Here is a 16,021-nt window from a genome sequence, read left to right on the forward strand (position 1 = left end):
AACGCTTACGGATACTGACAAAATGGAGCAGTACCACTGGAAACTGTGAGGGCATATTTTCAGCTCAACACGACCGTATGACACGATATACTTAAAAGAGTTCTCCATCCACATGTCACAGTGTATTTGATGGCCTCACAGAACACTGCTTTCTCCAACGCTGCCTCCGTTAAAAGGTACGTTATTACAACTTCCTCCACCTTTGCCACGTTTGTTGTTGTTAGAAACTTTTAACTTGCTCTCTGGCGCCATCTAGTGGATGATCTATTTCAACATAATGGGTGCATCAAAGTTTGTGGGCAGTGATGATTCCAATGTTTGAAATAAAGTGAACAATTTTCATATATAAAGGGTGTATAAATGAGCCCTTACTGGGGTTGCTGTAGCAAAAATTTCCCAAATTCAATACTGAGTTGGACAAAGTCACTAACATTAGCCTTGCATGCAGGACTGGCAATGTGACAGTCGAGACCTAGGGTCTTTATGTACTTGTAAACACATGAAAGAATGTAGGTAGTTAATGATGAGTGCCGTGAAAATGACGCTTGGCCAATCCATGTTAATGGTTAGCTAGTTAGCCAGACAACTGCAGCTTATGGTAAAGCCGATAAACACACTGTTTAACCCACTGCTTGCACTTTTGCTCCTGTGTTTTTGCTTTTGGCAAGGCTATAAAAAAGGCACCACAACCCAAACCCTTAAAATGCCAAGTATCACCTTTAATGAAGACTCATCCACACCACTTTTCATTGCTTGAGCATACATGTCAAAACTCTTAATTAACAAAACTCTGAATTAATAAGGGCAGCCCATGGTTTACACCTGACTCGTTGCCATTAGGGTTAATGTGGCATGTAAACGTGCTTTGAGACACCTGTGTAAACCCAGATCTTTACAGTGTTATGGGCACAGTGTGGTGCCAACAAGAAACACAAGCCCTTTTTAAATAGGAATTGTGCAAATTTGCAGGAAAGTCCAATCAGTCTTCTTTCAGCATTGGCAGTATAAAAACAAAATCGGGGAGTGCAGCGAAATGCCGCCTGCCTACTTTTGTTCATAGAGAATGTGCCTTTTTCGGGGCAATGGGGGGGCATGAGCAAGTAACAAAACGTGTAGCTCAGCATGTGATGTAAACAGCCTTGCTCCGAGGGAAGCAGCGGCTAGTCAGTCCTTCGGTGATTCTCTCGTTAGTCAGCCCGTCCTTCACCGTTCCTGTCATTTGACGGTTACCTGTCATTTCTTTGTCTCCCCAGTTGCTCATCTTTACAGTGTCTGTCAGGTTTGCGTTTCCCTCTTGCTACTAGCTGCTCGCTAATTCCTGCTATCAGCTGTTTCCTGTTCCTGCTTCCATTTTCAAGGCAACACATTATTCATTTATGAAGGAAGGCATCAGCTGATGTCATATGTTTTTTTAGCAGACTATTCTCTGCTAAGCAGATTATTCATGGGATATAGCGATGCACAGTTAATGCCTGAATCAGACCGTAACCACTGAAAGCCAATGTCCTGGCTGCACCATGCATGTTATAGTTAGCACTGATACCAAAGAAGATAAAGACTAAGGAAATGTGGTGAGTAAGTGTTTGTCCCTCTCAGCCTTCCTCTCTGTTTGTCTCATGCCTGCTCTCCTCTCACATCTGTTGGTATTTACAAAGTGAATTATTTCTGAGTTTTTACAAAAGCCAGTTAGCTTATCAACAGCTTGCATCCAGCTGAACACCCACACTCACGTCTGGTTTCAGAAAACAGGATAAGATCAATTGATTGACTTAAAAAGTAGATTTTCTCTGCCCCTTTTTTCCTTTCAGTTACAGGGGAAATGGTTTCGTCAGGCAGACAACCCTGAGGGCACCGAACTCTGCAGTCACCTCAAACAGGCACTAATGTTCTTTTATCGCAGAGGAAGCCACCAACTTTTAACTGATAGCATCATTCAGCCTTGACAAAATGCAAAGCCCAGCCCTTCCCAGATGACACTGCCAATATCTGTATAACTGTTACAAAATCAAAGTGCTGCTTCATGACCTCTGATTTCCTGTTATTTTGTCCACATGTCAGTATGCTGAACATATGCTAAATTTGAAAGAGATAGATCAAAGTAAAATTTCACTGAACTACAGATTCTTATGAATAATGTGACCAAGTTGAAAATGTAATAATCAGTGAACAAAAGAGAAACTATGTAACACAGGAAAAAACTGACAAGGAAATAATAACTGTGTCAGAGAAAGAGAGCCCAGGTGGTTGGAAAGGAAAGAAAAGAACATACACACAAACATCATACACACCAGATCTAAAGGCTCACACCCACACACACACACACACACACACACACACACACACACACTGACCTGGTATGAGTCAATGGCCTCCCGGTCCAGTGAGCGGCTGACTGACACGACTCCTGTGTCTATGTCAATGGTGAAGAGACCTTTGGGATCCTGGTCAGCGCCGGGGCCTGTCAGACGGAAGATATGGTTCCCTAACGTCTCTGTTGAAATCACCTGCAGACACACACACGCACACAGACATCAACAACTCAAACAACTGTAAGCTTTTCCCCATTTAATTCTGGGTAAGCCTGTTTCCTGAGGCAAAGAATTGGTGAAACGCAGCTTCTACTTTTTTTTCCTTTTTGAAGGCACACTGTACAGAAAAACCCGTATCATTATTAGAATTTATTGTTATACATTTGAGCAAAAGGAGCTTGCTGCGCTTTGAATGGTGATGCAAAATCCCTGATAGCTAGCAATTAAAAATGTATATCAGACAAGACTTTGATTTGATTTCATCAGTTGGAAAGAAAGTTAGCATCATCTCCCCAAGCACTGGAGGCCTGCTGTGACCACTTGTTAATGCATGGTAGGATTCCTTTCAGATAAGGAAAGTGGAACAGCTAAATAAATATAAAAACTCCATTCCTTAATAATTAAGTGTGAATGTTATGCAGATGAGTGTTGTCGTCGCGAGGCCATGTGAGGTGGATTTAGAACCAACCGCTGTGAAATGGCCTCATACACCACCGTACAGTACAGTACAGTACAGTGGTGTTTTTCAGGAGTGCTGCCAAGTTAGTTGGATAACAATCCGATTCTCTCAGACAGGAGTGATCTGACCCATGGACTTTTTGGATAGATATACTCACATGAGACTGCCGTAGCCAGCAGCAATCCACAGGCACCCCAGCAACAGGAACGGGCAGGTTAAAAAAAGAAACACAAAAAAACGCATGTTAAATTCACATAGCACAGAAGAAATGGCATCAAGAGTCCAAGACCTTGAAGATCTTTGCAGATCCTGAGTTGAGCAGATGTAAGACAGAGGATCGTGATAAAATAATAAACCAAAATTGTCAAAACTTCATTGGACTTTACAAAGTTTTGTACTTTATAACAAAATGCCTTAATAAAGATTCACAGCATTTAGACTTTTTCAGAGCAGACATTTTGACCTGGCAGGAATAGCAAAGGTAGAATTAGTAACATTGAGGATGGCTCTGTTCCATTAAGTATCCCAGTGAGGCAGCATGCACAGGACCTCTCCTTAGTGGAGTGCAGCCATCATTCATGCCCTGCTGCTATGTCAAAATGTCTGTTCTGAAAAGGGTCTATTGATAAGTCTATCTTAACACTCCTGACAGATGATTAGGGAAGAACAGTGTTCTTCAAAGAGGAACTAGGCTCATTTTAAATTCATAAATATTATTCCTACAGTTAAAAAATACAAGCAAATGTGAACAACTCACTCCCAAATCCAAAAACTAGAGTGCTAAAACTCAAATTTGTGATGTCAAATATAAAAGTATAAAGTCTGGAGCTGCTCCATAGACACTGCTTTGGAAAAGATGTTAGTTAAAAATGACACTGAAACACTCAGGGGAGTGTACGTTTTCGGTTTCAGATCTGAGAACACTCATTTGGGTATTAAAAAAACAAAAAAACATTGTGGGTCCACAAAACCAGGCGCCCTGGTTTGTCTATGGAGCAGCTCCAGACTTAATACTTGATGACATCACAGATTTGAGACTTCCTTCTCTGGTTTCTGGCTGTGAGAGAAATAGAAATTACTTTAAAGAAACAGAAATATACTTATCCACAGATAAGAAGATTGATACCACTTTACTGCTCGGAGCCAGAACCCAATCATAAGCTTAGTTTTATGTAAAGACTGGAACAAAGGGGAAAAAATAGCTCAGCTTGGTCCAAAGGGAAAAACATCTGTCTAACATCAGCATGTAATATTTTGTTTGTTTAATCCTTACAACACCAAAGTGTTGTACAGAGGTATGTGCTGGACTATTTCTCCACCTCTCTCTCTTTATACTCTTCCCCCTAAGTTAAGCTAACTGGTTACTGCCCTCAGCTACATATTTATTGTATAGACAGTGGTATCAATTTTCATATCTATCAGCTAATAAGTTCTGGAAAATATGTGCATTTCCCAAAATGTCAAACAATTTCTTTAAAAAATGGAAACAAAACTCTAAGTTTGTCATCAGGATTATGACTGAATATCAGCCCTTAAGCGTACAGACAGAGGGGTAAAGTGCTGACTGACTGCTTTAAGATTTTGATGTTCCTACACTTTCCCCCTTCTGGATGTGAACGCCCTCAAATTAAAGCTAAAAGTCAGCACTTTACCCTTATAATCATGTTTCCATCATTTCAATCCAACGAGCTGGTGAACAGAGCTGACACCACAGCAACGTATCACTGTCTAAATACTTAAAGGCTGTCTAAATACTTTCTTTTGCCAGTGCGTGTTGCACCCACCCAAACACACATAGGCTTGTCACCACTATGTCACCTTTGTGGGCCTCAGCTCTGTCGCTGTGTGCCAAGGATGTAAACGGTTCCCCTGCACTGCGCCTCATGATCAGACGGCTGCCATGGGGTCACCTTTAATGAGAGCGCGCTTCCATGGGATGGCAGCTAAAATGACGGCCTTTCTACTCCCCACTTGAAAGAGCATGGAAGATGAGACTGCAGTGTTACAACCCTATGCCAGACGGAGCTCAAGCCCTTATAGCCTCTCCAAAGCTCCATGCCATTTATCTCTGTGTCCCACTTCATCTTTCTCTTCTGTTCCCTCTCGCTCTCGGGGTCCTTGCTCCGCCGCTTGTTACTTTCTCTAATATGTCCATCCCTTGCTCTGTTGCTAAGTGTCCGTTCTCCATTCATCTCTCTGTGCTGAATCTTTTCGTGCTCACTCTTTCTGCTCCTCTTTGTTTGTCATTCCAAATGACGAGAGCGAGAAATGTCAAAAGTGTAGCAAAAGCAGTCATTTATGGATGATGGCTTATCTTCTTCCTCCTTTTCACTTTTCACCCTCCTTTCAATCTTGTTCCTATCTTGTCCTTGTAATCTTAGGGATTTTTGTTTTAAAAACAGTAATATCAAGGGCACCTTCTCTTACTATGAGTTGTGTTAGAAACCCCTAATCACACACACATATGGTCTATCATTGTATATTTTCCTCATCTTCCTGTCCGTGTGAGGACATAAACACGGACATACAAAAGCCATCCATGCACATACACACAAATAAACAATCACACACACTCTCACAGGTGCAATAGCTGCCATTCAGGACAGAGACGTTTCTGAGCAGCAATCATAGTGGCAGCCTGCACCTGCTGAGAGTGACAAACTGGGTCAGATAAAGAGAACAAACAAAAACAAAACAAAAAAAAAAAGAATGAGGTGCAACATTAGTTGGAGTCACAGATGGCTCTGCGTCAAACTTGGATGGTTGCGGGGGGGGGGAGTGGAGGAAAAAACAGGAACGGATGTACAGGGAGGATGTGGGAGCGTGTGAGGATGCAGAATGAGAGGGGAGGAAGTAGAGAGTTCGAGAGAAGGAGTGATTGCTGATAAAGACACGTTAACTTCAGCTGAAGAGTACTTGAAGTGTCAGGAGAAGTTTAGTGTTAAGTAGACGGCTCTGTGGGGGGGGAAGTGTGATAATTTGCGACGCACATACACACACGCACTTGGGCTCTCATGCATGCTGGCACAGAAACGTGCACCCAGTGGCTTTGTCTCCACTGAGTCTGTCTCCCTCTGTGTGTGTGGGAGGACTGATGGGAGAATCTCACCTCTTTCTATCAGCTCTCATTACCAGCCAAGCAGACATGAAAGACTGCAGGGCTCGTGATGCTCTGCAAAGATGACAGGAGGTGTGGCGCAGCTCCGCAACACCAAACACCTCTGAGCGCAAGAAGAGAATGAGCACTGAAACAATGGCTCGGCACCTGAGAGTGTGTGTGTGTGTGTGTGTGTGTGTGTGTGTGTGTGTGTGTTGGCTCGTGTGTATAACAAGATTTAAGCTTGATAACATCTCCTGCTGTTTGTGTTCCTGTCAGGTGTCAGGAGGGCAACAAACAAAAACCTGTGGAATAGCAACACAGGTGTGTAGAAATACGTAATACACACACAGACATCTTCTCAGGAAAGTTATGTAACTTGTAAAAATGCACTTGGGTGGTTGTGTGTGTGTGTGTGGGGTGTGTGTGTGTGTGTGTGTGTGTGTGTGTGTGTGTGTGTGTGCGCGTGTCTCAAAAATCAAGAAAAAAATCTGCTGCGCAAAGCTAATTGTGCCAAAGAAAGTGTATGTTGGTCCAAAGAAAACATTAAGCTGAATCATTATCATGCTAATTCTGTATACACAAGCACACACACTCCCCATGTCCTTGTGCTTTTTGAGGGAGAATGAGGGAGGATTTCAACTCCAGTGTGTATGTTAGAGAGAGTATGCAGTAGCATCCCTCAGTGGTGCTTCTGTTATCCCAGTCAAGGTCATACAGCCAGCTGCGAATGACAATCACTAGCCATGAAAGGACTCCTGGGACCAGGCCAGAATGTGTGTGTGTGTGTGTATGTGTGTGTGTCTGTGTGAGAAAAAGTGAGAGAGAAGAGGAGGCACTGATGATGATGGTCTGATTGTGCCCATGAATGTGAGTGCATTATTGCGCGCGAAACCCAGAGTGTACCAAAATGTGTATACAGTTTGTGTGTGTGTGTGTGTGTGTGTGTGTGTGTGTGTGTGTGTGTACAAGCATGCTGGGCTTGGACCAGTGCTCTGCCTGAACGTCCTCCCACTCCTGTCTGCTAATAAGAGGGATAAGGCGTGGCGGAGAGGCTCAGTGAAGACACGGAGGGGTAGAACTGACCCGAGTCTTCAGCGCAGGACAATGGGAAAACAATGGTGTTAATTAACAAGCTTTGATTGGTTAGCCAGGCCTCTGCTAATCATTACCCATTAGCTACTGTGTCCTGAGCCAATCACAACAAGCCTGAGAGGGGCAACAATCAAGAGGGAGCCTTGTTGAAAAAGAAAAAAACAGGAACACAGGAGTGTCATTAAGCGGCAAGACCGTGTTAAGAGGGTCAGCAGGGACTGGTGCAGTGGGAAAGAAGCTTCAGTTCAGACAGTCCAGCTTGTTCATGCTTCCTCATGTGTTAGTTTTTTGGCTTTTTTTAAGGCAACAACACACATTCACACAACCATAAAAAGGCCAACTTGAGGGAAATTAAAATATATTTTGAAACTTTTAGCTTGAAAGGCGGCCATTAAAATCCCAGAAGACACCAGATCAAAATAAAACAAAAACAGATATGGCGAAAGAATCCAAATAAAAATAATTATGTTTGAATTAAATGCCTGTGGCGCTGGGGAGAGGCTGTGGTTGTGCTCAGGCAGCAGGATGAGCAATCACTCAGTCTTGCTGAAGCTCACGCAAGGACAGCATCTCTTGGGCAGTTCACACCCGACAAATCTGTTTTTTATTGCCTCTCCTCCTTTTTTTTTTTCTTTTTCTTTTTTTTTAAAGCTCCTCTCATCAAAATGGATTTCACATCTGCTCAATGTTTCTGGGGGTCCGGGCATGAATTGGAATTTATGTCAAGACAGTTTTAACACACCGCCAGCGAACATCCGCCACAAACGGGCATGATTAACATGCTGAAAGACAGACGGGGAGGAAAAGGCCGGAACTTTCTGGGCTTCCTAAGACAATTAAGAGAATCAATTAGACTAAATGACGAGGCCCGCAGGCTGCCTGATTTCTAATGTCGGAACATCTCACAACACAACTTGCTCACTTCCTGCTTGGAAGCTCAGATCCCTTGTATTGAATGGCTGTGTTAGTGAGAGAAGAAGCGACGGAACGAGACAAAGACAGATTAAGTGGAGGGGAGAGAATAAAAGGAATGGAAAGAGAGTTATAAAGGAAGAAAAAGAAACATGTAACAGTTGTCAGACAACAGGTAGCAAGACAGGCAAGAGAAACAGATTGACAGGGAGAGCAAATGAGGAGGCACTCTGCACTGAAACAATGGAACAAAGGTGCCAGACATGTCTGTTCTCCTTACTATATTAGCTGGGGCTATAGCCAAACCAGGCCCTCATTCCTCTCACCAAAAATACTTTATTGGAGCTGTCATGTCAAGTCAGACACATTGTGTTGATTTGTGAGCCGGTAAGGATGGATAAACACAGGTTGAATGACTGACAGCTCCAGTGCAGCGCCGAAAGTTAAGATGGCTTTATAGATTGCAGTGTTTGAGATTTCATGCTGATACATCTGAGATTTCCATTTGTAATTTAATGGAGATGTGTGTGTGTGTGTGTGTGTGTGTGTGTGTGTTGTTTTTCAGTGTGCATTTGCACGTTTGCCTGTGAATCAGTGATTCTGAGTTATAGGCTTTTATAGGCTTTTTGGAATAAGTAAGCATCCCAATAAGGGCATGAAATTAGTTTTGTGTAAGGTCTATTTTGCAGTTATGATCCTTCATCCATCTATTTTTTCATACACGGGCCTGAGCCTATCTAAAGCCCTATTTCCACAGGACTAGTATTACCTGGGGACCTCAAGTAATTTGTAATAATTGTGGAGGCTGTCTGTGATGTGGATTCCGTGCAAATCTGCCATGTCCGTACTTTGTCAAGTAAAAATTCCACCACAAATGACCTACCATACTATTTCAAACACAGAGGTCATTTGGTATAGGTCCTGTGCAAATTGGCATCTCAGTGATTTGGGATTATATTTAGATTTTTTTGTTTTCTTTGCGCCTCTTTTCTGTCTCTTCCCTGGTCATGTTATGGAGGCTTCGATGGCAATTAGAAATGAAAGATCTGACAGCATTTTGGGAGCAGGAGACTCATCTCACTACACAGCATGGAAGGAGGAATGATGAGATGGATGACATGGGACAATGTGTGGCAGAATTAGTTCTGTTTGTTTAACCCAGATTTAAAAATAAATTTTAAAAATAGGTTAACACTGAATTACCGCTAGTGGTGCTGTTTCGTGTTTCTGTGTTGTGTAGAATGGATTTACGAATAGCTGCATGCATCATATCCATAGGATGGCAACAGTAAACTTGTAAAATACAGACTTCACTTATCCTGTGCGAATGTGCTGCATGAACCACTGATGTTGGGAGTAATTTCTAAATCCCATGAGGATCCATGGCAATACTAGCTCTGTGTGAACAGGGCTTAAGGATGTACTAGATGATTGGTAGGTCAGCAGCCTATCACAAGGCTAACACACGTTGACTGATACATTCCAAGGGCATTTGTGAGTTTTCAAATGGTCTAACCTGCATTTCTTTTGCACTTTTAGGGAAACAGACCTACACAGCCATGAGGAGGACATGCTGACTTCAGACAGAAAGGCTGAAGAAAGTTATGAGGGCTAAGGCCCTGTTTAGAAGACAACGGTTTCTCTAAAAACAGAAAAGTCTGTCCTTTATGTTTTAATAAACTTCTGTGTTAATATGACGACGTTATTGAAACGATCCCTGTTCACACGGAGCCGCACAATCTACTGGAAACGCTGTAGTATGCACGCCAGGCCAGTGGGTGGTAGTGTAAATTTGCAAAGCAACACCACGGCATGACGCCGTGCACCTGCGCTGAAGCGCCTTCCTCTACAACGCGGTGATTACAAACCAAAACAAAGAAGACACAATGGCAAAAGCATGCACAGATAACTTTGTCTGGATGGATGACAAGGTGGAGTTGCTACAGTAACAGATCTACACTTCACTTCAAATCAACAGAGTGAGCAGCACGAACAGAGCTCGGCATTGTTGTTGTGACAGTCGGCTTGCCTAGTGACTGGAACCATAATGCGCATGTGCGAAAATTCAACGTTTTCAGAGGAACTGCATATTGCAAGTTTACATGACAATGGAAACGCTGCCGTTTCCAAAAAGTTGCACTCTGGAACCCGTTTTCAAAACGTTGCGTTTTCAGGCACCCAAAACGCCAATTGTGTAAACAATTGGCCAAACACAACTAAAGTTTACCGTTTTCAGTTGAAAATGTCGAATAAACAGGGCCTAAAAGTATCTCACTGTGAGAAGATAACGCTACCTCTGAGCCACCACACAGAAACTGCAAAAACCCAAAGTGAAACCTGATCTGGTGGGTTGTTGTTCACTTCGCATTTTGAGAAAATTTTAATTACAACTAAACTAAATTCTCTCAGTTGACGTCTCAGTTGGGTCTCATAAGTAAAAAGAAAAATCTAAGAAAATCTCAAAGTCATGACATGCTAATGAATGCCATATGTATTCCAAATGAACTTTACATTAAGTCCTGTTATGGATGATTACTTTGCTTTCAAATCTAAAGGAAGATTTGACATTGTGAGCAACTTGTTTGAATTTAAGAAGAACCAACTTTGCGTCAATCACTATGGAGTGCACTGCAATTCTCTATTCAAAATTTTGACCAACCCCTTTATATTTACAGCTGACAAGATGCTGGACTTGGCTTAGGTCAGCTATCTTTGTCATTTATAAAATATCTGCTAGTACTTACTTTACAGTAGTCTATACACAATTTCTTCTTTCCAGCTGGATCCTGACTTATACTGTGCATCTCTGCCCAGTCTACACAAAACATGTCAACAAACATAAACATATTTATCACATAAAGAGGGGCTGACAGTTATCTGTCAAACCATCACTTTGTGGTTATCACCTGTGATTGGCCTGCCACAAGATTTAATAGAATCCTAGATTTTTTGACATTAGAGGAATTGCAATTCGAAACCTTCACGAGATGAAGAGAAAACTGCTCAAAGCTGGAGCAGGCTGATGGCTTGTCATTATTAGGGCTGTAACGGTACATGTATTTGTGTCGAACCGTTTGGTACGCGACTATCGGCTCGGCACGACCCTGTACCGAATTATTGGGCGCAGGGTATTATTTTATTTTATTTTGCTTTAATTTAATTCCATTTTTGCGAGCCGAACCATTTAAAATATCTAGTTCCTCGATGGACATAATTGAGTGACGGACCAAGTCTGACCGTAAATCTCCGCTTTCACTTTGTGCAGCGCATTCTCACATTTTGACAACATGGCAAGTGAGCCTGACGAACCTGAAGACCCACCCGCAAACCTTAAGTCCTCCGTTTGGGAACACTTTGGTTTCAGGGTAAAATACGAAGATGGAAATAAACATGTGGACAAGACAAAAGCAGCGTGATGACCATAGACTGTATAAAAATAAGGTGCAGACACTGCAGTACAGCAGCGGTCGGGTATGTACTTGGAAACACGTCTAACATGCTAACACATCTAAAGTGACACCACCGAGTTTGAACGTTAACCGGCTCAACTAGAAAAAGCAATCTGGTGCAAACTACGATATCGTCGTCGTTTAAAAAGAAAGAGCGTTTCCCTGACCATCGCGCTAAAGAAATAACCAACGCCACTGGAGTTGAGTAAAATTGTTTAAGCTGCACTTTAGATATAAGTATGTTTTGTTTACTGCACTTTAACAAAGTGGGAAAGCTAAGTAAGTTCCTAGTAAAACTGAATCTGAGCAGGCTTTAAAGCTGACCAGCTGCACTATACCTTTGATTTTAATTGAGTAAAATTGTTTAAGCAGAAATTTATATTTATATTTTTCATTCAATAAATATGTTAAAAAAACAGCAGGATTTTATTTTTCACTTTTATATTAATATTTTCATTCAAACAATGTGAAAAAGCAGGATTTTATATATATTTGTTTCATTCAAAAATTGTGTAAAAAGAGTTAACTGCTGTGGTGGTATGTTTTAATAAGGTTACCAATAAGTAAAAGATATTTAATAGTTGTCTATTTTTTTCATTACTGTACCGAAAAAAAACGAACCATGACTTGTGTACCGAGGTACGTACTGAACCGTGATTTTTGTGTACCGTTACACCCCTAGTCATTATACAATTAAATAGATGCCTGAGAACACTGACACTATTAAAAAAAATAGATCCTGAACTTTCTACAAAGATGACTAATCCAGTTTCAGTTTTAAAATGTGTTTTGCAAAATTTGCAACACTTAAGCATTTTTCAGACGTGCCTCCTATAGTAACACAGCACACAGCTCGGGGTATATAATATTTAACTCACTGCCACTATAAATACAGGTAAATATGTATATCAGCACTGGCAGACAAGATGAGTGTAATGGATTTGAGGTACGAAGGGCCAAGCTTCTAGGAACAGCTCTGGGCAGTGAGGTGATTTTGGCACAGTCAGTATTGTAGGACACGTGGTCCAAAACCACTATATGCAGCCATTACAAAAGTAAAGTAAAGGTAAAATTAGCCTTAGATGACCCTTTTTATTATCAGAATTGTATCCATTAAGTCCAGTAAAAATTGAAAAAATCTTTATGAGCCAAATTAGTCAATTATTTTAATGCCTTTTCATGCAAGAAGCCAACAGGAAGTCAGCCAACACAGCCAGAGAAAGTCTCTAATGTACATGCTCTCATCATGCGTCGCTAGAGAAGGTCAGTAGTGCACATGGGCCCCAAAACTCTAAACCCAGAGGAAGCCTGAAAAACTTTTTATGACATATGCACCTTCAGGGTCTGAAATTAGCACCCATCACCCGAAAAATGCAGGTAAATTTTTGGGCAGGTAAATTCTAACCAATGCACATCAATAAAAAGACACGCACACATACCTGGCTCTTCTCTTGCACAGTGCGTGCATATACCAGCTCATATATAACCCATGCAATCATGAGCCAGTAAGTTGTGTATAACCAATGTGATCCAGAAGCCCCCGATCACGTGACCGATGCACTGATGGGAGTGAAGAAGGAGTAAGTATAAAAAATGAAAGTCTGCATATGGAGACAGGTTTGGGTGGTGGATGGGTCAAACAACACAGGACTTTCCCCAAAGAGACCGGTGTTTGGAACAATGTGAAACCAAGCAAACTAAGTAATTTTGAGGTATGTCATCAGCAGGTTTCTTTTTCCTAAACCTCATCTATATAACTTCACTTGCCAAAACCTAAAGACACCCAACCATGTTCCTTTTCCCTAAGCTGACCAAAGTAACTTAACTTGCCTATATAACTTTACTTGCTTTGACCTAATCTATGTAACTGTAACATCATCCTTGTGGCGCTAATGCATTAGTTATCATATGAACCACTGTATGAGGATAGTTGTACATTATAAACTGTATAAATAATGGATGTAGCTACTGTGACATCACCCATGGTTTGTGGACTAATATTTTCAAGCACTGAATTCAGCATTTCTACCGTTCTCCCAAAAGCCAGAAATGACCATATTTGGAAGAGAGGCTGGAGCTGTGGAGGAGCAAAGGGTGGCTCTGACTTAGACTGCTAGTGACACCTCACAGACAGCCTGTCAATCAAGTCCTTAAATAGACGTAACTTTGGGCCTCAGTAAAATGTAAATGGACAAGTTATAAAAAAAATTCAGCCCCTGTACAGATGTCACGAATGTTAAAATTAGCTTTAGAGACCAAAACTGTTTTTTGTACCAGGCTGTAAATATGTTTATCAATGCTGTAAAGCTGGGTGTAACATGGGTGTCTCTGGGGATTTGGTCTGTTTTGGAGCCAGCCTCAAGTGACCACTCAATTAACTGCAGTTTTTGGCACTTCAGCATTGGCTTCATTTTTCAGCCCCGGAGGTTGCTGCCTGTTGCATATATATACGCAACGACATGTTACTGTATCAACTTCACTAGTGTCAGTATCAATTTCATCTGAAGGGATTGCTTATGCTGCGAGCGTGTGGTCAAGCAAGAGAGAAAGAGTGTGACAGTGGATGCACTTAGACCAGACAGTTGATGTCAAATGAAGCAGAGATGAAATTAACAGGTGAGTTGTCAGTTGGTAGTAAATGTAGTGTAGGTTTCCATGAATAAGCACTGCAGCTCCTCAATGTGAACAGTACCCTCCCACCCCGACCCCAAAAAGTAGAACTCCCCAAAAGCCATGGTGTAATCTGAACATTGGTCATGATGTCTACATGATTAAATGTTAGTCCTTATTTTTCACATAGAATGGCAGATAACATTTCTGAGTAGCAGACAAAAATACATGCCTGCCACAGTGGCAAGCAGTAAAAAAAAAAAAAAGTTCATTTCAGACTCCAGTGAGCAATGGAATTTTTGGGGGCCATCTTGGGACATGGAAGTTCTCTAAGTATACCCATGATACAGACAGACAGTCAGGGAAATTTACAATCAAAATATATGATATAGAATCAATGAATGGTACAGTACATGGAGGTTACCCTGCCTCCTATCCCCACCTTGAGAATAATGCCTGACTCACACATGAGCAGACATGAGCAAAAAAGGGTTGAGGAATAAACATTTAAAGTACTTGAGCTGTGATTGATTTATCCTCCTGAATACTTGAGCAGCCTAAAAAAAATGCTCCTATCAGCAGTGACTGAAGTGGCGCCTACTAAGAGACAAATTTAAGCATATCAATTTCATTGCATGCTCCAGCTGCTGTGTGAGTTGTTGTGAGCTGTTTATGGGCCCCCAAGGGAGGGCAGGGGAGAGACCTCTGTATCAAAACAATTCCACAGCTAGCAGGAGGTGTGACATAAACAACAAGGTTCTTACCCCTCCCTTGTGAGTCCCGCTGACAGCCAACCCACCCGCACCCCGCCAGCACACACACACACTCACGCTTGCATGCGCGTGCACAGTCATACATGTCAAACTGTAGCCCTTGCAATCTCACCTCTTCGCCTGCTTCCTACTGCTTATCTCACGGAGAGAGGGAGGGAGCATGAAAAATGAATGGCTGCCATATGGAAATGGTAGGTTGCGTAAGAAGAGGAAAGCTATTGGTGTGGAAAATCAATTTCACCAAGTCGCCGACATATAGCCTCTATTGGGTAAAATAGCCCACATTAGCCTGTCTTCTCATGCAAAGCTGACTGTGGAGGTAGGGAAGAAGGATGGAGGGATACAGGGATGAGAGGAGGATGGATGGAATTTGTGACTGGGAAGTAGAGGGAAGAAGAATCGGGAAAAGAGGGGGACTGTTAAGAGGTCACAATGAAGGAGAGAGAGGAAATAATTCATGCCATGTATGCACTGTGCATCCAATTTCTCTCACGAATATATAGAAGTACTACAGGAAGAGCTATATCAGCTCCACTCGTGGCAGGTCCCTGGCATACTGTAGGGATAATTTGTGTCCCCTATGGACCACTGATCTGCTGACTCTGTTACACGACCCCCTGCAGACTATGGTTGTCCCCCAAAAATATCACCCAATGGTTTGATGCTCGCCTATTCCACTGTTCTTCACTACCAACCTAGTATCTCCAGGCCCTCGAAATGCTTCATAGGGACCTTATTGAGTGCAGTGCTGGTATGAGCTGGAGGCCAAAGCTTTGTGCTGTGGTCATGCTCTCCAGGGTACAATTACCTATTATGTGCAGGGCTCAGTATGGAATATCTATTTATGTTAGTCTCTCCGGGCACTGAGAGACATGGTTGGTCTTGTTGCGCCCAGTCTTATCTCGAACAAAGCTCCCTGACACGTAGAGATACATCAAAGCTATGTTACACAGGGTGAGATAAATGTGAGTCTTGCACAGGCTCAAAAATGTATGGTAGTTGGTTGACCATTTGTTCTAAGACGCAGGTGATACGATTTACCTGCACAGACTTCTCACCACAGAAACTTTAACAATGTGATTCCTTTTGAGAGGAAA

General features: G+C 42.1%; 1 protein-coding gene across 1 annotated transcript in view; it reads right to left on the reverse strand.

Moving 5' to 3' along the window:
* The window catches only part of cdh13 (cadherin 13, H-cadherin (heart)), a 476,360-nt gene that overhangs the window by 260,145 nt on the left and 200,194 nt on the right, over positions 1 to 16,021 (reverse strand). The window contains exons 5-6 of the mRNA XM_033635485.2: positions 3,146 to 3,151; positions 2,352 to 2,504 (exon numbers count right to left, since the gene is read on the reverse strand). Coding sequence (XP_033491376.1) covers positions 2,352 to 2,504; positions 3,146 to 3,151 — 159 coding nt within the window. The remainder of the gene's footprint in view (positions 1 to 2,351; positions 2,505 to 3,145; positions 3,152 to 16,021) is intronic.

Source organism: Epinephelus lanceolatus, chromosome 5 (genome assembly GCF_041903045.1).
Source record: "Epinephelus lanceolatus isolate andai-2023 chromosome 5, ASM4190304v1, whole genome shotgun sequence".
NCBI classification, from domain to species: domain Eukaryota; kingdom Metazoa; phylum Chordata; class Actinopteri; order Perciformes; family Serranidae; genus Epinephelus; species Epinephelus lanceolatus.